Source organism: Colletotrichum fructicola (genome assembly GCF_000319635.2).
Source record: "Colletotrichum fructicola Nara gc5 chromosome Unknown KSG_Nara_v1_contig01, whole genome shotgun sequence".
NCBI classification, from domain to species: domain Eukaryota; kingdom Fungi; phylum Ascomycota; class Sordariomycetes; order Glomerellales; family Glomerellaceae; genus Colletotrichum; species Colletotrichum fructicola.
The window spans coordinates 6,173,053-6,198,415 of record NW_027094051.1 but is presented as its reverse complement, the minus strand read 5'-3'; the positions used below and the strand labels follow the sequence as shown (position 1 = coordinate 6,198,415).

Genomic DNA, 25,363 nt, shown 5'->3' with positions numbered 1-25,363 from the left:
ATAAGGAGCATAGTATTAAGGTTTTATTTATTAGCAGATAGCATACGTCTTAATATACTTTTTTATATTTTTAGCTATAGATCTCTAGAAGAAGGATTTCTATATACTAGAAGGTTTTAGTAACCTTTAGGTATCTACTAATAGGCTTATTATAGAATATAATTAAGATCTATCTTTATAGTATAAACCCTTTTAAGACTATTAGTAGTTTTTTATATCTTATTATTCCTTTTATATTATACCCCTAGTTAGCTTACTGCTACTAACCTTTTATTACTAACTTATTATTAGCATCTTAAGCTTCCTTTATTACATCTATTAAGCTTAATTTAAGCGCTTCTAATATTAAGTTTAAAGGTATTATAGGAGCTAAACTACTAATAGGCTTCTAAGTAGCTATTACTACTATTCTAAGTCTCTTAAGCCATTATAGGAAATCTTCTAGGAACGCCCTATTAGCCCTATCTACCTCTCTTAGCATTATCCTATAGTTAGGTTATCTAGAGAAGCTATCTATAAGTTTTATCTTTTTAAAGTAGTATTTAATATAAAAGTTAAAAACTACTAGGTTTTATAGAAGTTAGGCTTACTAGCTGTTTAGCTATAGCTTACTAGTGTCACGGGCTAGAGCCCGGCCGAGATCTCCGGCTTTGCCGGTCCGGCTTTGCCGGAGCAGCTACCGAGACCCGGCTCCGCCGGATCCACCATTCCGCCGTAGCACACCGCCTAACCCCGGTGTGCTTCACCGCTGCTAGGCGCCTATCCCTGTAAAGTCCTTTCTTCCTTCTTCAGCTTAGAATAATCGACGGCACCTCTACGTTGAACAAGCCTAGGGGCCAGCCCCTTACAACTGGTAAGGTAGTAGTAGCTAAGGTAGTCTATTAAGAAAAAAGCTTAGTAGTATATATAGTAAATAATACCTCTAGTATAAAGTAGAGTTTTTAATTACTAGTAGCTCTACTTCTAGTACTCTATAGTAGAGCTTTATACCTCTTAATTTTTAAGATATAAATCCTACTAAGTGCTATATCCTCTTATAGAGCTGCAAAAATATAGCCTTAATTATATATACTAAGGCATCTATCTCTACTTATATTAATAGTTAAAGGTTAAAATATTTTAATATTAGCGCCTTTATAAATATTAATCTAAGCTTATAGAAAGCCTCTAGTGCTTTATTAGTTATTACTTATTACCTCTATATCTTAGTAGTTAGCTAATCTATTAGAGGTATATATACCTTTAAGTAGTTAAAGATAAATTAGTAATAAAACCTTATAAACCTTAGGAAGACTTAAATATCTTAGATACTAATAGGTATTAGCTATACTATAATTACTTCTACTTATTCTTATTCTATTATGATACTTTTAGGTAAGATTATAAAGCTAAGGAACTATATTTGCTAGGTATAGAATTCACACTTTTTAAGGTTTATATAGAGATTAGTAGTATCTAACTAATAGAGCACCTCCTTTACTACTTTAGTATATAAGGCTTTATCTTTTGAGAAGATAAGAATATTATTAAGGTATATAATATATATAATATTAATAAGGCTTATAAGGGTGTTATTAATATAAGCTTAGAATGTTACTAAGGTGTTAATGAGCTTAAATAGCATTGCTTAATATTTAAAGTATTTATATTTTACATAAAATACTATTTTCTATTTATCTCCCTTATAGATACATACTTAGTAGTATATATCCTTTAAATCTAGCTTTATATACTAGTTTATATCTCTAAAGTAGTTTAAGATCTTATTAATAAAAGGTAGTAGCATTTAATTTTTAACTATTATGCTATTAAGCCTCTAGTAGCTTATATATAGTTATAACTTACCCCCCTTTTTAAGTATAAAGAGGATTAAAGCTTTTGTTAAGCTTTTTAATTGCTTAATCTACTTATTTATAAGCACCTTTATTAAGTAGTCCCTTAATTCTTCTAACTCTTTCTCTACTAATAAGTAAATAGGCTTAAATAGGGAGGTATATTTAGGTTTAAAGTTAATAGTATAAGTATAGCCTTCTTCTCCTATAGGTTTGCTTATGAGTATAGTATTAAATATATAAAACTATTTAAAGTATGCTTTAGGGAGTTTAAATTTAGATAATACCTCTTATTCTTCTCTAAGTTCCCCCTATTATCCTCCTTAACTTTTCTTATTATTAGTATTATTATAAATATAGCTTTTGCTTTTTATTTAGCTTATACTACTCCCTTCTTACTAGTAACTACTTAGATATTATTTTTCTTTAGTAGGTATATCTAACTTAGTGTTTCTAAGCTAAAACTAAGCTTTATAATATAACATTAGGGGATACTTAGGATAGTATTATAGTCTTCTGCTTTACTAACTTAGAAGTTATATAATACTATCTTAGATACCTTTAGGTTATTAGTAGCCTTTACTATTAAGGATCTCTTCTTATAGTTAAGCGTTATAACCTCTATATCCTCTTAAGTAGTAGTTCCTTATTAGTACTCTTTAGTAGTAATCTATTATATAGTAACACCTTCTAATTAATAACGTTTTTATTAGCTTTAAGGTTAATAAAGGCTTTTACTTCCTTTTAAGCCTTTCTAACTCTAACGCTTAGGATTATCTTAATACAAAGGTGCTCCTACCCTTTATTTTATAAGATTTAGATTACGTTTATACTAGTAGCCTCTTAGGTTTTATAGTATTAGTAGCTAAAGTACTTTAGTTTGCTATAGTTATAGTAGCTAGCTTCTCTATATTAGTTAGAGTAGTAGTTAAGCTTTCTATAGTTATAGTAGGTAACCTAAGATTAGTCCCTTATAGTAGGTTCCCTACTAAATACCCCCCTCTCCTCTTTTTTAGTTATACTATCTCTTTCTAAGAGTATTAGCATTAATGTTAAGGCTGCTACTACTAAGGTTAGTCCTCTAAAGGTTAAGTCCCTAGAAGTATAAACTAAGGCCTACTAGTTGCTACTCCTCTAGGTAGGTAGTATAGCTAACTAAGGAGCTTTAATTTCTTATAGTAGTCAATAAGTTATTTTAGCCCTTTTAGTAATATTATTAAGTTTATACTTTATAGCTAATAGACCTATTACTATTACTTAATCTCTTAATTTTAGTAGTAGTTAGCTAATAATATTAACTACTTAAGTTCTTTTTAGTTACTTATTAAGGTACTCTACCTTAATAAGTTTATATTAATTAATAAACTATTAGTAAGAATAACTTAGTTTTTAGTATTTCTCACTTAAGTTAACTACTACTTAATAAGCTTTTATATTCCTATCTATAATAAAGTTTTTTTTAGCTACTCCTCTATTTCCCTTTAAGTAGCTTTTAATATATTATTATTATATTTAGTAGCTATATAGTTTATCTATCTTTATAAGATAGTATTCTCTAGGTACCTCTTAGTATATAGGACCTTTCTCTTATTATTAATAAGGCTATCCTCCTCTATCTTAAAGTAGCTTTTTAACTTAAATAGGAAGTTATTAATATTAGTCTATCTACTACTTTTAAAATAAAGGGGGGGGGGGGGGGGTAGCTGCTTAAGTAGCTTGCTATTTTAGCGCTATTTAGAGGCTAAAGTATCTACTAAGTAGGATGCTAATAGTCCTTCTAGGAGTACTTTTTAAAGGTTATCCTTATTTCTTAATATAAAAATCTATTTAAGTATCTTCTTTTTTTTACTTATATTATTTCTTTCTCTAAGATAGCCTAAATTTATTCTATTAGTAGGTCCTCTATTATATTAATATTAAGTATTTAAAGTTCTTCTGCTAGTTCTCTATTACTAGCTTTAAGGGGATTATTCCCCTTAATTATACCTATAGGGGTATTATCCTTTTTAGTAGTTATAGAGGCTATGCTACTAATATTCTACTATTAAGCTGCTTAAGTACTATTAGGTGCTATTATTACTCTAATAGTTAGTACGCCTATAGAGATAAGTAGAGGTTTAAATATATTAAGTTAGGTTCTACATAAAGTACTAAAGTTACTAATTACCCCTTAGGTATAGGTTATAACTTTTATTTGAACCTACCTTACTAAGGATTTATACGAGAGGACCTTTAAATCTTTACTAGGGATAACTATAATCTGATCCATAGTAGTCCACCCAGTGCACCCCCAGTGCCCCACTAGTTTTCCTGCTCCTGCGCGTGACAACGGCCTGCTCCCTAATTAGATTTCACGTCAGGCCACAGTTGTCAGCAAGCACGCCCCAACGGCGACAAACGGCAGTCTTGCATAAGCCGTGTAATTACATCACCCGGCGTGTGTGTTGTGAAATTCCCGCCTTCGGGGGCGTTCCCACTCTTTGTCGAGGTGCCGAGACTGCGGGAGTGGGCTGGGCCCGATTCGCCGTGTTCGGCCTCAAGAATCCGCCCGCCCGGTAGACGTCAACATGGGAGTGTGGTGTGAAGCAAACTTCCCAAGACGGCGGTGTTGTGGCTGGGTAAAAGAAACAGGCGCAGACTATCAAACTCAATCGCGGAATACCAACATTCTCTATACGCCTTATCAGATGATCTCGTTCGATAAGATCAGCAATCCAGAATAGCTGGTTTCTAAGACGATGTCCATTTACTGAGAGTGCGACTTCATCTTCCTTTTGAGAGACGCAAATCTTTCCGAAAAACTAATCGTGCTCAATTCTAGTTGGCATTGTCTGATGACGTTTTGCACATTCCCCCCCCTCCCCACGAAGTCTTTCTCTGTTCACCACTCAGTCCCAGCCAGTCAGGAATGGGGCGCAACTGCCGAGTTTGCTCAATTGATGCATCTCCACGCGCGATGTCGACACTCAGTAGGGCTTTGATCACGGCAAGCGGAAATTTAGTTGACCAATAATCAGAGCAGATCAAAGACTGAGACGTTGAACAGTACTCTGGCCGCAACGATCATCCTGTGGCTTGCTGCGATTGATGATTCCCCTATGCTCAAATAGATGGGAATATTCTCCGATATGATTGGGAATATTATTGATTATCATTAAGCCCATATTAAGTAGCAACCATGAGCCTGGCAGATGATCTAGAAACAATCCAGGACATCTCCGCGCATCTGAGAGAATTCTCGGGTTACGATTCAGGGGGTCGCACCACCATTATTTCCGATGAGAAATAAAGTTTAAGCAATCTGCAAAGCACAATATTTCGGATGAACCGGGTGCGACACAAAGGGCCTCAACTCCATACTCTTCATTAACTCTCCCAGGTTCCAGGGAGTTGGGAGGTTGATGTTGGGTTATGCGCCTCCTCGGGAGCGAGCACAGCCAACTTCTGAATCCCGAGATCATCGCTGTTCGCACCGATCAAATTATATGATGGTATCGGCTAAAGGACAATCAACGGGTCACTTGGAAACTTTCACTTCAAGGTACAAACCTAATTCGCCCTGGGCCGTTTCTGGACGGGGATGACCGGGCAGACAATGCCGTTCGAAGAGGGCCTCCCGTTTTGAAAAACCTCCGGACGAGTATAATAGGCCGGTCCGTAGTTCCTCTCATGTGTGCACGCGCTTCCAACTTAAGACCAGACAATCTACTGTCAACTTTGACAATCAGCGTGCATAACAGTCAACCGTTCGTTACAGTCTCATCTCATCAATCATGCAGCTCACAACTCTCACAACGCTCGCCCTCGCCTCCATGGCGATTGCTGCTCCGGCCGTGCAGCAGAACTCCGTGGTGCCTCTGTCCGAGAAGCTCAAGTCTTCGCACCCGGAGGCTTACGCAGCATTCATGACTGCACCTTTCATCGACCTGGGCCCTGCGACTGCGAATGAGAAGCGCCAGGCGGTCCCTGTGGACGGCCAGCCGAACGGAACGCGCCCTATCATCACGCCCGAGAACATCTTCGTGCTCCAGTGCTCTGATGCTGGGTTCCGGGGAGAGTGCCTTTCCTGGGGAGCCCCTCCTGGCAAGTGCGGTAAGCATGAGTCTTCAACGCGACGTGACCCGTTGAGGCGATGAGCCCGAAACTGATGAAAGAATGCTCTTAGTCAACTTCTCTAGCTACAACAAGACTCAGGCATTCTTGGACAAGTACGACAACCAGACTAGCTCCCTGAGCACCAACACCGGTGGTCTTTGCCAATTCTACAAGTAAGAAACCGAGCCAATCAGAAGTAACGTCGTCGCTGACATGGAACTGCAGGTTTACCGACTGCAACAACAAGGGTGATGATCGTGGCGTAACCCTTTCTTACAACTACAACCTGGGTGAGGCCAGCGATGGTTACTCAGGCGACTACGATGACCAGATCAGCTCTTGTAAGTGGCAGACCTTTGGTATTTATTCAGTGAATTCTTGCTCACATTCAATCCAGGGAGGTGCTGAATGCCCGAGCTCGGACTAAATGGAGAATTGAAAGATACCGAATGTTCGCGGTGCGATTCGGCACAACCGGAGCAGGCCCCTTTGCGCGCCGACACGGCGGTTGAATGAGCTGCGCCAAAAGACCAAGAAAGTGTAACGGCGTGGGGCCCCCATAACAGCCTAAAGACGCATGCCATTTGTAGAGTAGCGCAGAGGAAACTTCTGACTAGCTAGAGAAAAGTGATTCAATATGAGGCTCTTGGCGAGAGATCCACCACGGGTCTCCCCTGTCGGGGGCCGTAAGGCGCACTGCGAATCCGAGAGTCGCGCCCGCTGTCGCCTCAATCGGCGAGTCACTGCACTCTCATAATTGTCCGGGCGTCCGGTTCTGTGCCCCTGAGAAAGCCGCGTACCGCGTAAAACAGTGTTCTATGGGTGTTACTCATTGCAGATCCGGAGCTACCCAGGTGTTCGTCCCATCTAATAGGCATCGGTCCCATTCTGGCGGAGCATCATCTACCGGATTGCGGAGCGACACCCCGAGTATTTCGTTACCCAGCGGAGCTCCATCGCCCATTCTTCCTGTTACGACCTGTACCAATGTTTCACATAAGGGGAAACAATGACTCGGACAGGGGTTAACAGCACAGTAGACGGAACCTTAACGATGGTAACTCTCCTGATAGGTCGGTTGGTGGGGTGAATCCGACGAGCTTCAATATCCGTAATCCAACAATATGAATTCACATATAACCAGAGCAGATCTACCATCAGCCGGTGGGTGATTCCATACCATCGTTACAACTTCTTGCATTCTGACACTTGTGGTGCTAGCACTACTTACATTCTTTTCTTCAGGTCTTGTCGCAGACCGTTCCATTCATTGTCCAAGCTTTGCTTGATCTTCATTCACTATTTTCAGCATTTGACACCCCACAACAATGTGGCAAGGATCTCATCTGGCTTGGCTTCTTGCCGCCGCAAACATCATTGTCCCTGGTGTCCAGGCGGTTGACACTCTCGTCGATGTCGGATATGCCAAGTTTCAGGGTGCCGTCACGAATGCCGATCTAGGTGTGAAAACCTGGAAGGGTATCCAGTTCGGCGCTCCTCCGGTCGGCGACCTCCGATTCGCCGCCCCGGCCGATCCGGTCCAGACCGGCACCGTTAATGCCACGGCCCACGGCCCCATCTGCCCCCCTCAACAGCCCACCGACTGGACTGTCACCGGCACTTATGAGCGCTTCACGGTTGATGAAGACTGTCTCTACCTGGCTGTCACTGCCCCTTCCGGTGCCAGTGTTGACTCCAAGTTGCCCGTAGTCTTTTTCATCCAGGGCGGTGGATTCGGCTCCAACTCAAACGCCAACTGGGACGCCAGCGAGATTGCTTCTGACGGCAACGTCATCGTTGTTCAAACCAACTACCGCGTTGGAATGTATGGCTTCCTTCATGGTGAGGAGGTTCGCGCTGGCGGTGGTCTGAACGCCGGCGTCAAGGACATGATCAAGGCTCTCGAGTGGGTTCAGACCAACATCGAGAAGTTCGGCGGCAACCCCGAGCAAGTTGTCCTCGACGGAGTCAGTGCTGGTGGCTCTGCCGTCGGCCTTCTCATGGCTGCCGACACTGGCGGCAAGAAGCTCTTCGCCGGCGGAATTGCCGAGTCCGGTGGCTGGGTCACGATGAGAACCATGGAGCAGGGCCAGGGTCAGTACGACTGCCTCGTCAAGGAGAAGAACTGCACCGAAGCGACCGACTCGTTGTCCTGCCTGCGTGCTCTCAACCAGTCTGAGGTCCGTTCATCCAGCTGCTGGTTCAACCCCGGAATCGATGGCGAGCTCTTCTCTGACAGCATGGTCAACCTCTTCGAGGCCGGCAAGTACACCAAGGTCCCCACGATCTGGGGTTCTTGCGCCAACGAGGGAACCATGTACTCCGCGCCGCAGTCCACCAACTCCACCGAGGAGGCGAACACATGGCTCCTCGGCCAGGACCCCTCCCTCTCCAACAGCTCCCTGGCCATTCTCGATGACCTCTACATCGACGTCCCTCAGCCCGTCTTCCCTGAGTCCGGAGTCAAGTGGCGTCAGGCTGCCAACGCCATCGGCGACGTCGGCACCCACTGCATCGTCCGCAACATCCAGAACTACCTGGCCCGCGACGAGGTGACGACCTACAACTACAGATACGGCGTTCTCGACCCCAAGAACGAGGCCGAGGGCTTCGGTGCGTACCACACCGTCAACACGTACGCCTTCTGGGGCCCCAACCGCACCGACGGCTCTGCGCCCGACTCGTACTTCAACATCAACGCGCCCATCATCTCTCAGTTCCGCAAGTACTGGGTCTCCTTCATCAAGAACCTGGACCCCAACACCGACCGCGAGAAGGGCGCCGCTGAGTGGAGGCCGTTCACTGGTCCCGAGGGCCGCGAGAGGTTGTTTGTGCAGACTAACAACACGCACATGGAGAGAATGAGCTCTGCTCAGGCTCTTAGGTGCGACGTTGTCAGACCGTTCTCGAACAACCTGGGCAAGCCTGTGGACACTGGAGTCGTCACTGAGTTGGACGCTACTTTGGCAGCTGGCATCAATAGCACAACCGAGTCTACCGCTTTTGGCAAGAAGAGACACGTCAGGCAGTTCTCTCGCTACTACTGATTCACAGTACTGTAATCAGCTTGGTTGCCTAAATTCATTTGCACATATGTACTTATTATAACATGATCTGGGCTTTAGGCCGATCCGTACATGAGATGACATTCTGTCAACGTTCACATTAGTTGCTCTAACATTACTATTCAAATAGTGACACGTCACGCTGCATGATTCAATGACAATTCTTACAGAACGTAACGGAACATGGGCTGGCCAAGATGTTAGTATGCCTGCTCTCCAGAGTTTATGAGTCGCACTTACGTTTTGCTTGTCGGTGACATCCTCAAAGCCGAGCGCCTCGCCTTCCCTTTGCATTTCAGCAATCTCCTCCTCGGACTTGCCCTCGAGCATCTGATCTCTCTTCTTGTTCTCTCGGACGTAGATGAATCTGAGAATCTGATTCATGACCAGGTTCAAAATGAAACCGCACAGCATGGCCACGATTCCGTTGTGGTATGCGGGCGCCTCGGTGCTCTTGAAGAACTGGGGGCCAGCGATTTGGCCAACGCAGTAGCAGACGAAGACCCAACCGGACGCAACAGAGCGCTTGGTGCTACCGGCGATGTTGGTAGAAAGGAGGCCGAGGATGACCATGAAGCCGACGGGGTAAGCGCCGAGAAGCCAAACTCCGACCAGACGGCCCCATTTATTGTCGAGGTGGAGCTGGTTGATCAGGCAGGTACCAATGATCTAAGCAACTTTTGTATTAGCGACTGTTCCCTTTCTCGTCCTGGAAATAGCGGACTTACGGGAGGAATCATGGCAACTGTGCCAATATGCAGCCTAGAGTTAGAAATCTTGCTCGTCAAGAAGCCAGCGCCAAGTTGAGCAACAACTTGAACCGTCGAAAGCGGGAGGTTCATGAGGGTCGTCTGCAGTGAGTTGAAGCCGAAACCTTGGATGATCAAGGAGCCAAACGCTAGTCCTCCCGAAGCAATGGCGTTGACGAACGAGATGAGGCCAAGTAGAATAACTGCTGGATCCTTGGCCGCCTCCACAACTTGGGCCATGACAAAATTCCGGCTACGACCTGTGCCTGTCTTGTTCTCAGCAACACGCTGAACAGCAATGACCTTCTCCCGTTCCGTCAACCACTTGACCTTGGCAGGGCTGTCAGGCACAAAGATTGTGAAGACCACGCCCCAAACCACAGTCATGGCACCGAGGATCAGGAATATGTACTTCCACGGAGACAGGGAGCCGGTGATATGGCCGATTCCAAAGGCGAGCAGTGTGCCAATGAAGCTGCCAACACCGAGAAACGAGACCCACATTGCCGAGCGACCGGCTTGTTCTTGACGGGACCACCACATGCCGGTAACAGCGACGAATCCGGGGCTGATGGTAGCCTCGGTGGCACCCAGAAGAAACCGCACGCTTGCGAGACCGGCGAAGGAGCTGCACGCCGCAGTGGTCATAAGGATCATGCCCCAAAGTATGATGTTGGCACCCAGAAACTTTGCGACCGGGAAGCGCTGAAGAACGGCAACACCAGGATACTCCGCAATCAGGTATCCGAAGTAAAAGATGCTGCTCGCCCAGCTGTATTGTTGGCCATGAAGCTTGTTGTCGGGAATGATTCCCCAGACAGAGCTGTACCCCAGTGAAGTCTTGTCGATGAACTGCAGAGCATATGTGATGCAGAGAAAGGGCAAAATCCTACACCAAGGTAAGCGTGGTTAACCCAGATTTCACACAAACCAAGTACCTTAAATCGATCTTTCGAAGTACGGCCTTCGACTCGGCCTCGGATAATGGAGCAGAGATAAGAGCAGAGGCGGCAAGGTCGCCAGTCTCATCGGTGATGTGGTGCTTTGAGATCGGATCATCGTCTCCGGGAGAGGGGCCGGTCGCGGGGTTGATGTCGGAGGCGGCCCGCTTCTCTGGATCGGAGGCTATTTCGGTTGCAGCCATTTCGATATATGTGACAGTAAAGCTTCTCCGTCAGAGGCTTTTTCGAAGGTTGGCTTCTTTCTCAGGCACGAACCCGAAAAAAATCTTTCTCTTTCTGAGATTCGGGAAGCCGTGAGTCTTTATCAGTCAACGTCTCTGTTATGAGCAAGGGGAGTGGAGACCGGATATCGGGGCATATCCGACGATCGGCAATTGGTCTTTTCCAATGGTCTTATCTCAGGTCATTTCCTACCCCGTAACATTCCCGCTAAAGAATCCCCGGCGACGAACCGACTTGATGGGATTGGCAGAAGCCGTTCTTGTTACTCACTATCCTTTTGCTTATCGCTTTCGTGCTGAGCGTGTATGCGGATGATTTTGGGTGTCAAGTAAGGAGGAACTGTCGAAACATGGAGCTTGATCGAACACAACTGCCAGCGCAGCTTTGTTACATCGTGTTACGAATAGACATCAGCTTGACAGCTTTGCCTGCCGGTGGCCACGTGCCTCAAGGATCACGGCAACGAACCGTTGAAGTTTTTCTTTTCTCCGGGGAACTGATGGTAGCCCCAGCGTAACGGGAGCGCTGGGTGGCTGGAAACTGTACGGAGTCAACGAAAGTGGAGATGCGCATATCGGGTAGATATCTCCCGCGGGGAACGAACCATTTTGGTATGATCTGTTGCCGCCTTAAGCTGGACTGTGGACAGAGACTGGCAGTTTGCTTGTTCATTATTTTGCGTAATCCGATATCATCATCGCCCACGATTCCAGTTCTTCTCTAAAGACTAATTACTTGTACAGAAGAAGGGCCACTCTCCAACACCAACACCTCCATGTCATCAGCGAACCCCTACACGAAGAGCATTTTGCCCGCAGATCGACCGTTGGGCGCAGTGGCAACTACGACGACCATAGCAAGACTTGCATCCGGGACATTCACCTCACCGAAAGGAGAGGTCCCTTGAAACGGTAGGGTGATGTTTGTAATGACGCTCCACTCACTACCCTCGAATGACACAGGTAGCACAGGTACGCCGTCGACATGCACTTCCACCTTGGCATCTGAATTCCAGCAGCTTTCCAGCTTGACAGTGCCCTTGACCAAAATCTTCTGTTCATCGATTCTCAAAGCACTGGCGCTCAATATAGGGGCAGCATGAAAGCCACGAATCTTTCTCCCGCGTCGTAAAGGAATCAGGTCTGTCTGAAGCCCTGGAGTTCGAGGTGGGACAAATCTTACTTTGTCGTGAGCTTGCTCGAAGGCGTGAGCATAGCTTATGATTGACATGTCGTCGGAGGATTTGGTCGCAAATGTGAGGCCGACAGGCATGCCAGTGTCGTTCATGGCTCCCATGGTGACGGTTACAGTAGGAACGCCGAGCTGCCGAATCGCGAAATTACCAAATGACCTTGCGACGCCATTTCTTCACGTGGGAACAGCTGCTTCGTTGTCGACCTCGGCTCTCTCACGCCCGACATCGCCATTCGCTGGCCATACAACGGCATCTAGCCCTTTCTTATCCATCCAGTCCTCCAAGTCCCGCTCACGTCGACCTTCTAGACGTTGGAGCCATGCTGCGAGACCGGGAATGTCGATGATTTTGCCTGTGCGATTCTTGACTGCTTCAACAGAGCGTGCATTGGACTGAGTTCTGTTTCCGAAGCGGTTGCCGTATCGGTCGGGAATGGTTCTAGGAAGTTGTGGAAAGATGAGCCCCGGATCAACGTCAGCAAGCGTTGTAACACTGCTGGTGTCATTGACCATATGTAGAAAGTCATCCCAAGCATACGCATCCATATCTCCCGGGCTCGCGCTGCCGTTGAAGTACGATGGCAACGGATACTCGCTATTAACCTCATATTTTCAACTTTTGGAAGGTCCACAAAGGGCTGCCCTCTCCAAAAGTCACCCTCGGTATGTTCGTCGGTAACAGCTATTACGTCTAAGATAGTCATGAGATCCTTGACACTCCTCGCGTGTGGAACGACGACATCTGCCGAACAGGTCAGGGGCCAGTTGCCCCTGATGGAAAGCATACCTCGCGACGGAGTGTATGCAACAAGGCCGTTATTAGAAGCTGGCGATCTTCCAGATGATACGGTCTCTTCAGCCAGGCCAAAGGCGGCCATACTCGACGCTGTTGAAACCCCACAGCCATTTGACGATCCAGAGCCCATCGCTGCTGCCAGGTAAGAGGAGTTGTACGGACTTTCAGCTCTTCCGTACAGACCTCGTTGCATACCACCGTTAGCCATCGGAGGCATGTTCGTCTTTCCCAAAGGGATGCCTCCCGCGGAACGAATTGCTCCAACCGTGAAGGCGTCAACACCGGCTGTAAGATTCCTAAAAGCTGGAGACTCAGCTGCGACTGGCAGTCCCTTCATCATAAAGCTGTCCTTTGCAGTGAAGGGAATACCTTCTAGCAGAGAGCGAATGCTGCCGTTGTTGCCACCTCGGTAGTCATCAGAAGCCTCGGCATCTTCGAAGGCGTTTGTGTTTAGGACTGGAATCGCATTAAGACGAGGGGTTCGGCGGTCGTACTGTGCAACCCGGTGAAGGTGTTTTGCGAGCAACTGAACAGAGTTTATCCGCCCATCTATCAGAGCATTCTGCAAGTTTTCTATCGATGCGTCGACAATGCTTAGGCACTGAAGATCATGAGATCGATGCCAACACATCAATTGAGTAGTACCTACGATAGCTTCTGCAACACATATGGAAGCATGAACCGCTAAGATAAAGAGGAAAACAATTCGATTCTTCATGATATACAACTCTTGATTGTAGGCTGAGCTGCTGTCCGCGATGTCAGATTTGACAGGGAAATGTAAAGTGAGCTCTGATGATGATTATGCTGAGTTTGAATCATTTTTGAACTCCAGGCTTTCAATCACCGCATGAATCTCGCGATTATCTCGCGCATATCGCGTTTGTAGTCACGCGTGCGGGTATCTCCCCGTGGTTCGATTCTGTAGTACGCCTAAGAGAGTTGTAACGATGCAGAGCGTTCTGATCCAAGAAAAGCCCCCAGATGTTTCTTGGCTGCATGCCAACTCATCATAAATAGAACAATTTCAAACGAAAGGTGCGAATATGTCGTCTTAAATCCGCGAAGTCGGTTGTCAGCCAGTCGCAGCGGATGTAAGGGGCAAGTCTTGTAATTGGCTGAAGATCCTTATCAGCAAAGGATCATGCAGCCCTCCGTGCAGTAAGGATTGCCCAAGACGGCAGGCCCATATGTATTCTCTTCGGCTTAAATACTGCCGCTAAGTTAAGATACTGATACCCAAATACCATCGCTTCAACCCCCACTGATAAGGTTGTATTCTGAAGAGATCGTTGACCTCAACTTGCGCGATTTCCTCCGCCATTGTGTCTGAGGAAGCATTCGACCGCCGTGAAGCTCGCAGAGTAGTACAACAACTAGTCCTACCATTGCGATACCCATCTTGGCATTACCTGCTAGCTTAACTCGATGTATACAGATTGCATGCAAGGAAATCATCGATGATCAACAGAGCATTGTAACTCAGCCGAGAAATTTGAACTAAGGATTAGGCGCAAAAGTTCCAGCTCGCGAGGTCTGGTGGCTTCTTGGCAGGATTTCCATTAAGCAGCATTTAAGACGTCGAACTTGCAACCCATCGGGAGAGTCGCGTATCAGAATCGGCGACACACCAACATCACCTCGACTATTCTCTCGCCCGCTACCATCATGTTACGCATACTGCTTCCAGTGATCACATGGGCGCTTCAAGTTGTCTCAGTAGCCAGCGCAATCATACCTGATATTCGCGCCGACACTAATCGCGATGGTGTCGTTGATATGGAAGGCGACTCCGATGCTGGAAATAAAGCCATCTGGACAGAAGGAAGGGGCGCCATATTCCTCCCCAATATCGGAGACAAACATTCAAGATGCCCGAACACCGACCTAAACAGCATGCCACTTAGCAACGACGAATTATCTTTCTGCAATGACGCATCAGGTCATATGCTATTAGCGCCGGAGTACGCTGCTCCTTTGAAGACGATGCCACTTCCGAGCATCTCCGATGGGGCAATAGCCCATGTGTACGCAACACCCCGTCCTGCGTATGAGCGAGTGCGAATCTTTCTCCTGGACGATGTGGAAAGTCCCAACTCTACGAGCTCGTGGCGCCTGGTAGACAGGCAGTTCAACTTCAACGCAACTCAACTTCGGGCCGGTCTTACATTAGGAATCGATGGCCGTGAGTTTGTGAAAGATTCTGAAATCTGGGACGGTCATGTTACGATCAACTTCGATGTGTACGATACTCCAGGGTCCATCAACTTCGTCAGGGACTCTGTAGCCTTGAAAGTAGCCCCAATCCTCACGCATCACCATTTGCAAAAGGTGGAGACGTTGGTCTCGACTTGGGCAAATGACACGAACCCTGTGCAGCAATATTTCATCGAACAATTAGATGCGGCACGGAAGGCCGTTGATATCAGCAATCCACTGTGGCTTTTCAACCAGTCCTCTGACATCTGGGCTCAAGACGTTGTCGAACCGGCTTACGCAAGTATGTCTGGTCCTGATGGGCCCATTGCCATCCGCATCATGCTTCGGTCCGCGCAGTCCACTCGCACAGGAGGCCGACAAGTTTTTGAGCAAATGAGAGGTCCTGGCTTTGGCGCATTCCAACCTAGTGGCTACTCTGGTACCGGCTTTCCTGGGTCTGGATTCGGTTATCATACCATCAACAGCTACGGCAACCTTGAAACGATCCCACCCCACAGATCCAAGCGCGGAATTTTCTACAAGGCCGGTCGTGTCATTCAAGGCAAGCACTATGACAGCTTCCCGGCTCAGGCAGTTCGGGACCTGATCTTCAGCAATGGTGTGCAGTCGACATTGTTCCTCGAGACAGGATGGCTCCGAGTTGGGCATGTTGACGAGTTTATTCAGTTCGTCCCGTACGACAACGATTTGGGCTTCACTATTGCTATTGCCACCCCTGATCTCGCGATCAATCTTTTCCAGGAAGCTCAAGCTGCTGGTCATGGAGAGGCAATGGCTATCAGTTTCGACGCCCAGCCACAGATTGACCGTTTCAAAGTGGACATGCCGCTGTACTTGAACCTCACCATCAACGACGTCTTATCCAACGCCACATTTATGGAAATCAATGCATATGCCCAGAAGTGGATCAACCATAATCTCGACATCCTTCTCTCTGAGATACCACTTGATCGCGACGACGTCATACACGTGCCCGGCCTGTTTCGCGATCGGTCCGGGGGTGGAGTTTATGTCAATCCTGACGGCCTAGACTTTTACTGGCCACCTGTTTTAAAAGATGAGTACCAACTTGGAGCTTTTCTTCCGGGTGCAATCAACGGTATCGTGGTCGGAGATCAGTACTTGAGTCCGAACCCCTTTGGGCCTGTGATTAGCGGCGAAGACATTCTAGCGAAAGCCGTCAGAGGAGCTTATTCCCGCGCAGGGATGAATGTGACTTTCATTGATGATTATTTCAGCCATCATATTAGAGGAGGGGAGGTACACTGTGGTTCGAATACACTGAGGCAAACTGATATGGTCTGGTGGTAAGGGAGTGCTTGGGGTTATGTCCGTAGGTTGCTGTGTGGCGCGTGATGGTTATTCAGTTTTGGCCTCTCTTCTTTGCCTCTTATGTTTGGCCTCACATGTTTTGGCCTCACATGTCTGGCCTCTTTTGTTTGGCCTCTCCTACGTTGATCCACAAGAGTTTTGCTCGCTGGGCAGTGCAAATTGGCTACCGGGGCAGTGTCCACCAACACGTGTAATCCGTATGTCGCCTAGGTTTGTTATTATTGTCTATCATTGTCGCCTATTATCGTCGTCGTCGTCGTCGTCGTCGTCGTTGCCTGTCGTCCATCGTCGTTATCGTTTTCTGTACTACAATCGTCCTTAGGTATCCAAGTCCCAGGTGTACTACGCTAAAGGTTATAGAGCACACTGCCAGGATAGCCAAATGACACTGGCCGGCTAGCAATACTCATCCACAATGATAAGGCTGACAAGGCGGACTTGGCAGACTAGGCAGCAGGCGGAGCTCCTGAATTCAATTGACAGACTCAATGGTGGGCGCGAAACCTGGTCTAGTGACTCACCTTGTGCTTATTTAATTTAAGAGTCGGAAGATCTTTCCAAGGTCATCCTGTTTCTTTTGTCCGTGCGTGCATTGTCATGAGAAAGCCTTTGATGGAACTGACGTTGTAAGAAGACTATCCGTGTCGCTTTCTCTGCCAATATCTCTGCTTTTAAATTAAGTCTCAACTAAGGTATCTCAATAATCCTTCCCGTCTCCCACATTTGTGAGTGAAACTGACAAGCAGTATCTTGCGACATATACAGCTTCCCCCTCTTCCACTCCGACTTGTGACATTCATTGGACGTTTCAACAAGATGGCGGAAGAATACTCCGAGCCCAGAACGAGCGTCTGGGAACAAACTGACAGCGATCACATATGTCAAATTTGCGGCATGAGGATTTACAGAAGCTGGTATGGCTGGTGGCAAGAAAATCCGCCACAATGGGGGGTAACAGACGAAGAGCTTGAGGAACAACTGGAGTGGTGCAGCGACATCCGCTTACTCTGCGATCCAGACTGCGAATTCGAACAACTTCTCCCCGATTTTGAATGTGGCCAGATGACATGGGGGTTTCATGAAACTCGAGAAAGCCTAAAAGTACCGTCTGAGGTGAGACCCAGGTCTCAAGCTTCCGAGATCGAGGTATATCGCGGTGAGTATCGCTCAGGGCCAATTTTCACTCGGCTCACCCCCGATGGCAAACGCGACTTGAACATCTACATGGACTACTTCTTGGACTTGGGCGAACAGTCCTACGCTGCTGTACACACCGTTTGTCTGGAAATAGCGAAGAAAGTCTTCAAATCTTCTTCAGTTGCCCATGTCAGACATTTACGAGGGCTGTTCACTGCTCTTCGCTGGAGGGAAGGTATCAATTTCAAGTGCACCCACTGGTTCAATCCAGGCGTGAATTATTCTCTCGCTGAACATGGTTATTACCTCCCTTATCCAGAATGGGATGTAAACGACTTTGAAGGGGTGCACTGGCCTGGACCTCATTCGTCGACGAGAGCAAATGTTTTTCATGTGAGTACAACGCTTAAGACATGACTCTGTCCAGTGTTGACCATGACAGTCTTGGCTCAAAACCCTCTGGAGATAAAGAATCTCACTGGCTGTCTTCTGAAAAACCTCAGACCATGTCGATCGCGTGTTAGCTTCACAGACGAGGCTGCCGTGGTTGCCGCAAACCTAAGCCGGATGCCCGGCGAGATAATGAACGGGATATTCAATGAAATAGATGCACGAGATATGCCCCGCATCTCCTCTCGTCTAGTTCCTCAGGTCCTGTGGAAAGAACAGCTCAAAGCAGGATCTCACGGGCTTCTGCCGTGGCTGTGGGACGTGGAACCCGCTTTGATCGACGCCAAAGACACCGAGCCATGCCCTGGTGGCCCCGAATTCGAATGGGACTGGGAACTTTTGTTTCGCCAGCTGAGTCGTGGAACCGACTACGGCGACATTACAGAGCCGATAGATAGGAACCGGGTTGGAGACTTACGCCAAGTCGATTTGGTCTTCGACAAAGCCTGCACTGGGTACTCCACGGGTATGCAATATGTGCCCGCTGGGCTACACAACCGACGTCGCATTTGGCAGCTTCTTGAAGAGATGTTTGTGGGCGACACACTTCCTTGGAAGACAACCATTGTAAGCACCTTTGGAGGCACAAAGCACATCCCTGCGATTGAGGACTGCGTCCCGCTTTGGTGGACTAAGTCCGGTGATCAGATTTTGTCTGAGCCAATTTGGATCCCTTCAATCAATAATATTCATGCGTTCAGTCGAAGCCTTGGAGGGAAGGTTCAAGGCACCGCCGGGCTTCAGTACTGGCAGAAACCGTCACAGCGTTCACAGCAAGAGATTTCGGAGGACGACGCAGAGACATCAGATGATCATGGAGCCTCAGTTGAAGAGATATACAGTGTACTGAGATCATTGGGCTATCCTGTCTGAGATGAGGCGGTGGCAATGATGATAATTGGTCTCAGATTGTACGCATGAACAACTTGCTCCAACTCATCATTCCTGAAGAAATACATGCTCCAGTGTTGCCTTGATATCTCGGGAGCTAAATCCGACATGAAACTTGACAACGCCCTCCGGAATGACCCACGTGCGATATAGTTCATCATAATAGCTCACATCACGTCTCGTAAGCTCAAAAAGAACATCGCCGCTCTCACCTGCTGCCAGTACGAGCTTCTCAAATCCCCGAAGCACTTGGACTGGTGTTCCCGGTGGTGAGGTAGAAGCAGGCAGTGAGACGTAGAGTTGCGGGACGACACCTCCAGTGATCAGGCCTGTATTGGTTACCTTGGCCTTGATTGTCAGGACGCTATCCCAAAGATCGGGATGGCCACCTGGAACGACAGACTTCGACGAATCGGGTTCTGCAGTTAGATCGTTGGCAAATTTCACTAAGTCAACCTCACGGGACATCTCAAAAGTGGTATAGCTTAGCCCAAATCCAAAGGCATAGCGAGGTTCGATTTCATTCGCGTCAAGATGGCGATAGTCAATCAAGAGGCCCTCTTCGAAGTCTGACTGCCAAGCGTCAGGTGATGTAGCATTTGTGAGGTTGACGATAGGGATGTCGATATCGCTGCTGTTGAATGGAATAGAGTATGGCAGCCTCCCAGACGGGTTGACGTCTCCCCACAAGACATCGACAATTGAGTTGCCCGTCTCCTGACCCGGGAGGTGTGCAGCGAGAATAGCTTTGACGTTCGGATGATCTGCCCAAGGCATCGTATTGACCCCGACAGAATGAGTGACCACAATCGTATTGTTACATCTCCTGGCAACCTGTTCCACAACGGCGGTTGAGTTCCAGTCGAGCTCGTAGCTGGTCCGGTCTCGCGTCTCCCCAGAGAAAGAATTGAGGAAGACCAAACAAACGTCAGGAATCGGGTACAGAGCCGAAAAGTCACCCTGCGCAATGACACTATTCCGTAGCATGTACTGGACTCGCGATCCTGTCTCTTTGGCTCGAGCCTTGATTGCCTCCAACGGAGACACCAAGTACATATGTCTTCCCGAAGCCGCGCCGCTTCCGACGTCAAGGGTCCCAATCTCGAATTGTCGGTTGAAAGTGAGGCCGTCAGTAGGATCCGCCGCATCGTTACCAAATACGCCGATATTCTTCGGGTTCTTCAGCGGGAGGATGCCTTCGTTTTTCAGGAGGACAGTTGACTCGGCGGCAATCCTTCGGATGAGATCGCCGTGTTGTCCGCGAACGTCGCGCGATTCAGGATACGGAGGTGGAAAGAGATCTAGAACATTTGACCAAGCCGCAAAAGTGTACATCAGAGACCAGTCGGTTTCCGGGTATTCGCTTGTGTCTTGGTCCATGTAGTACCACCCAGTAAGAATTCTGCGGACCATCTCGTCGATTCGTGCCTCCTCGACTGAGCCCGCGTCGACCATGGCAGTGATGTTCGCCGGGCCCCAGTAGCTTTGGCCCGTCTGGATGGTTGACTCGTCGTACGCGCCAGGCATGTTGAGATCCAGTCCGGCATTGATGGATTTTGCACCAGAATGAGTTGCAAACCAGTCAGAGATGATATATCCGTCGAAGCCCATCTCATCTCGCAGCAAATTTTTCAAGAGATATTCGTTCTCGCAGGCGTATGTGCCGTTGACACGGTTATAGCTACACATTATGCTCGTTGTGCCGGCTTTGATGGCGTTGTAGAAAGGCCAAGCGTAGAGTTCGCGGATGGCCCGATTGCCAACGTTGGATGACATCCCCTCAATCCGCTTGCCATCTACTATTGTGTAAGTTCGTTGAAGTTCTTGCTCATTGGCAAGGAAATGCTTCGAGCAAGTCTGGACGCCCATCGACTGGATTCCGTGGACAGTCTGCTCCATGGCGACACCGGACAGGTAAGGGTCCACTGAAAAGCCCTCCCAGTTGCGACCGCCGAGTGCATGCCTTCCAAGTGGGCCTGAAGAAGGTCTGACATGATGTCAGTGAGTTTCTTTGGAGTAAAATGGACCGTAGCGTGATAGACTTACCCCAGGGCGATGTTGATTCCCTTGCCCCTGAATTCCTCACCAATCGCCTTTGCCCTCTCGAGCATCAAGCCCTTGTCCCAACTGGCGGCAGCCGTAAGTCCAGCTGGGAAGACACTGACGAGGTCTGCAATATTGATGCCATTGGGTCCGTCTTGCATGCAAATACCCTTGAAGGCGGCATGATCGATGGGTAGGATGTTGCCAATGCACGGAGCGACGCCAATTGCCAGCTTGCCCGTCACGAATGTCGCCTTCTCGGTAAGACTGAGTTGAGACAAAAGATTTTCAGCCTTTTCGATTGCTTCGTTCCACTTCGTAGAGTTACGTTCTAGATAAGAATATGTCAGCACGTCCTAAAGCTTGCTTGCCAAATCCGAGAGTCTCTCTTTGCAATACAACATGACATACCAGCTAGGTTTGCCCCTCGTCCGACGGGCATAAACATGCCGATGCCTATAATGAAATTGGGGAAGCTGAGGGATTTCATGGCGAGCGAAGATACGGTACACCGATGCCGAACTTAGTCCAAGAAGAACAACGATGCCGTAAATATAAGAGTGCGGTCTCTGTGTTGCAGGCACATTGTCTTGCACTCAGTGGAAGCTTTTATAATGGATCGATGAACTTCTTTGATGCGCCATTCAAATCCTCCATCCCCTCGGTCATCTTTGCCCCGGATTGGAGATTACCCCAGACTGGCTGCCTGCCATATTTCACCGCCGTTGGGCCGTGATGCCTTCTCCAGACAGGGGACTGCCGACAGTAATACCAAGGAATGAGAGGAAATTGAGTCGACGCCGAATACGCGGAGTGAGAGAGCCTGAACAAGTGACGTGGCTCGGTGCCACCACCAAGTAAAGCGCGCCACGGTGAAAGATGCGGGGTATTAATACTCGCATTCGGAATCATTACTGACAAGGGCTTCACGAATAGTCTTACACGCAACCTAGCTTTGAGCAGAAAACTCGTAGAGTGTTTGCGGGGAAATACGAGTACTCGTATCCATGTCATGAGCAAGCAAACCCAGCCTGCTGTAGTTGCATCGCGGGATGGACCCGCAAATAGTCGTTCGCGTGATCGAAGTTACGATGTGGCCCATGATGTAAGAATTAATCTTCTTGATGATAGGTAGTCACTATTCACGTCAATTTAAAACATTAAAAACATGATAAATAGTCACTGAACTCGTTTATTTATATACGGCACTGGCAGTCGCCTTGATGTCATGAATGCTTTCATCAAGTTATCTCAAATGTCACTAGTTCAAAACTTCCTCAATTTCCAAAGATGAAGTCTTCAATTTTCATTGCATCTCTTTTAGTGTCCGTCATTGGTGCCCTTGGCAAAAAGAAAGGACCCAACATTGTCTTCATCTTTACTGACGACCAGGATCTCCGACATGGCTCCGTCGACACCCAAAGAGCAGTTCAAGAACACATCGCCGCTCATGGAACTGTCTTCACCAATCATTATGCCAGCGTTGCCGTTTGCTGCCCTAGTCGCGTGTCCCTCATGCGTGGACAGCATGCACACAATACCAATAACACCGCCATCAAGGCGCCCGGGTAATATTCGTGCTGTTTGGGTCTGTTGCTAAACTATTACTGATTTTCCCTTCTTTCAGAGGAGGTTTTCCCAAGTTCAGAGCCGCTGGCCTTGAAGAAGAATATCTGCCCCATTGGCTGGAGAAGGCCGGCTACAACGCCGAGTGTAAGCACTCAACACATTTGGCAATCACTACTACATGCATGACATGCTCATCGCTGTCCATTCAGATGTCGGGAAACTCTTCAATGGAGATTCAATCATTTCATACAACCCTGCCCCAAAAGGCTGGAGACACATTGACGTCTTGGTGAGATGTGTCCGACACCTTGAGTCATGCTTTACTCAACACTGACGTTATGCAGCTGGATCCATACACCAACGTCCATAACACAGTTGTCATGTCGGAGAACGGCGCAAGACCTGTATGGTATCAGGGCTTCCAGCAAACAGATGTCGTGCGGATCAAAGCGTAAGTAACCGTCGCAGCTAAGCTAACAGTAACCTTGTATGTGAGAACACATACTGATTGTTATCCCAGCCTCGATCGACTCGACAATTTGTTGAAGGAGGAAGACCCTTTCTTCCTCATGATTGCTCCAACCGCGCCTCATGTGGAGAACTTGCGAGATCCTCCAACGCCGCCTGCTCGATATCTCGGATCTTTTGCAAATTCCACTGTTCCTCGTACTCCCAACTTCAATCCTGCTGATGAATACCAACATGGCAAGCCTAGTTGGCTCAGGACTCTTCCCAGTTTGAACAGCACTCAGATTGCCGAGATCGACCACTTCTACCAGCGCCGACTTGAATCTCTCAAGGGAGTGGATGACATTATTGACGATGTTGTCGAGATGCTTACCGTTAACGATGCAATTGATGACACTTACAGTATGTCTTTCAAATCTTGATTCCCTTAAAGCGCTGTTCGCCGTGATATTGATCATCTCACAGTCATCTACACCACGGACCAAGGATATCATCTCGGAATTCACCGCACCGGTGTTGGCAAGTCACTGCCTTATCTAGAAGACACCAATACTCCCCTCATCGTGCGCGGTCCTGGTGTTCCCAAAGGTGCCGTTTCGAGCAATCCTAGCTTAGTCGTCGACTTTGCTCCCACTTTCCTTGACATCGCGGGATTGGACCCTAATGATCGACCGCCGTTCTGGGATGGCTCAAGTCTGCTCGACTCGTGGAAGAGTCCAAACTCTCCGGAAATTTCCAAGAGAAAGGAGGCCATTAACATTGAGTACTGGGGTTCTGGATTTGTCGAGATGCACCAATGGGCAGAGGGCGACTACGGCATCTCCTTCCCCGGACTTTACTCGAAGAACGATTACAAGACAATGCGTGTTGTGGGAGACTCCAGTTCCTGGATGTATTCAAGATGGTGCAGCAATGATACAGAGCTCTATTATACGAAGGTGAGTCTCCAAACCGTCTCTTCGCTTCAAACATGCTAAGGAAGGGAAGAATGACCCATATGAGTTGGTGAATCTCGCCAACTCGACCGACCCACTTCATGTTCGCGTTTTAACGAGACTGAACGCGCTGCTCCTTGTCTCGAAGTCATGCACTCAAGACACTTGCAGGGACCCTTGGAGTGCCATTCAACCCCCCGATCTTTCGTCGTCGAATGGAGTACGAACCCTGGAGGACGCTTTGAACCCTGCTTACGACGAGTTTTACGGGTCTCTCCCGCTCGTCACCATCGCAGAGTGCATGAACTACCAGTTCGCGCCAAATGAAGGGCCATTCTATCCGACTGGAGCTGATGATGGTCTCGGACTTGCATACAGGAACTCGACCGACAACTTCGTCTTTCCAGATCCAAGCCCAGTAGTGGAATTACCGCGTAATTTGACTCTTGGTGGCGGCTGGGAGCATCGTCATGCCACACATGCGACGCTGTTGAGGAGTGGTCGGGAGTTGACGGACGATGAGCTAAAGAACTCAGACGCTAAGCTGGAGGAGAGGAGTTTGCACTTGCTCGAAGGATGAAAGTCTTGATGTTAGGGGGGTGGCAGGGGAAAGAAGGCGCCGCGCCGACGCATGAGCCATCTTTTTCGTAACTTGACCGTGATCGAGACATGAGAAAGAAAAGGACTAATAAACCCAAGGATAACAGCTTATTTTATTCAAGTCTACTCTACTCCCATACTTCTTGCAGTAGCTACCATACCTGAACGCCAGGCGTTGACATGAAAATTTCAAGATTTCCCTCACTACCTCTCAGGACGAGAGGTTTATCTAAATTTATCCTTCAGGCTGTGACTTTAGGTAATAGGCTGAACTCTCGCCCTCGATATTTATGTTCGCTTACTTGCAAGAAAAGCTATTCTCATGGACGATCTTGTAGGCACCCGGATGAAGCCGGAGGTGCGATGTCGTCCTACCGGAACACCTACTGGTCCCCTTTTTTTTTTTCTTTCCTCCTCTCATTCTCAAACAGGGCTCATGAGATTTTGAACTGCTAGTATGTATGTAGCAAAAGTATCTACCGCACTGGCTGGGTTGGTCGGATTTGCCGGCGTGCGGAGAACCCCAGTATGTGTACATCCCGTGTGTTTCAATGTGCTACCATGGCACAACAGATCCGAGAAGCGAGAGGCAGATGCCGATATTCTTCAATACTAGCCCTTGCACAGCGGTTATGGCTATCGGTGCAAGAAGTTGCAGTTCCTTGAAGGCGATTGCCGCACACCACACGCGATAGCCGTCATTGACAGAAATTGGGTTCCGATAAAATCAAGACGAAGTTCATTTAGCAAGTCAAGTCCCAGCTTAAATAGAAGATGCCCGTGAAAACGTGAGAATCGAGGAA

General features: G+C 47.7%; 8 protein-coding genes across 8 annotated transcripts; 5 read left to right on the top strand and 3 right to left on the bottom strand.

Moving 5' to 3' along the window:
• Positions 1–5,605: 5,605 nt before the first annotated feature.
• Positions 5,606–6,335, top strand: CGGC5_v001744 (uncharacterized protein; the record flags this gene model as incomplete). Its single annotated transcript, XM_032028146.1, has 4 exons — positions 5,606–5,924; positions 5,998–6,100; positions 6,153–6,268; positions 6,325–6,335. The coding sequence occupies 4 exons, from the start codon at positions 5,606–5,608 to the stop codon at positions 6,333–6,335; spliced, it is 549 nt and encodes a 182-aa protein (XP_031875550.1).
• A 920-nt stretch (positions 6,336–7,255) lies between these two features.
• Positions 7,256–8,974, top strand: CGGC5_v001743 (putative secreted lipase; the record flags this gene model as incomplete). Its single annotated transcript, XM_032028145.1, has 1 exon — positions 7,256–8,974. The coding sequence occupies one exon, from the start codon at positions 7,256–7,258 to the stop codon at positions 8,972–8,974; it is 1,719 nt and encodes a 572-aa protein (XP_031875549.1).
• Positions 8,975–9,156: 182 nt separating this feature from the next.
• CGGC5_v001742 (putative transporter) lies at positions 9,157–10,885 on the bottom strand (the record flags this gene model as incomplete). The annotated part of the gene is made up of 4 exons (XM_032028144.2): positions 9,157–9,180; positions 9,233–9,661; positions 9,721–10,630; positions 10,680–10,885. 4 exons carry the CDS (start codon positions 10,883–10,885, stop codon positions 9,157–9,159), a joined length of 1,569 nt encoding a protein of 522 aa, XP_031875553.2.
• An 832-nt stretch (positions 10,886–11,717) lies between these two features.
• Positions 11,718–12,221, bottom strand: CGGC5_v001741 (uncharacterized protein; the record flags this gene model as incomplete). The annotated part of the gene is made up of 1 exon (XM_032028142.1): positions 11,718–12,221. One exon carries the CDS (start codon positions 12,219–12,221, stop codon positions 11,718–11,720), a length of 504 nt encoding a protein of 167 aa, XP_031875555.1.
• Positions 12,222–14,583: 2,362 nt separating this feature from the next.
• Positions 14,584–16,446, top strand: PADI3 (Protein-arginine deiminase type-3; the record flags this gene model as incomplete). The annotated part of the gene is made up of 1 exon (XM_066150878.1): positions 14,584–16,446. One exon carries the CDS (start codon positions 14,584–14,586, stop codon positions 16,444–16,446), a length of 1,863 nt encoding a protein of 620 aa, XP_066009975.1.
• A 1,540-nt stretch (positions 16,447–17,986) lies between these two features.
• Positions 17,987–18,927, top strand: CGGC5_v001739 (uncharacterized protein; the record flags this gene model as incomplete). Its single annotated transcript, XM_066150877.1, has 3 exons — positions 17,987–17,997; positions 18,047–18,123; positions 18,248–18,927. 3 exons carry the CDS (start codon positions 17,987–17,989, stop codon positions 18,925–18,927), a joined length of 768 nt encoding a protein of 255 aa, XP_066009902.1.
• Positions 18,928–18,993: 66 nt separating this feature from the next.
• bglG-0 (putative beta-glucosidase G) lies at positions 18,994–21,478 on the bottom strand (the record flags this gene model as incomplete). Its single annotated transcript, XM_032028139.1, has 3 exons — positions 18,994–20,932; positions 20,992–21,319; positions 21,400–21,478. 3 exons carry the CDS (start codon positions 21,476–21,478, stop codon positions 18,994–18,996), a joined length of 2,346 nt encoding a protein of 781 aa, XP_031875551.1.
• An 800-nt stretch (positions 21,479–22,278) lies between these two features.
• Positions 22,279–24,540, top strand: ARS-1 (Arylsulfatase; the record flags this gene model as incomplete). Its single annotated transcript, XM_032028138.1, has 7 exons — positions 22,279–22,556; positions 22,616–22,701; positions 22,767–22,846; positions 22,902–23,008; positions 23,078–23,427; positions 23,491–23,963; positions 24,013–24,540. The coding sequence occupies 7 exons, from the start codon at positions 22,279–22,281 to the stop codon at positions 24,538–24,540; spliced, it is 1,902 nt and encodes a 633-aa protein (XP_031875558.1).
• Positions 24,541–25,363: the final 823 nt, after the last annotated feature.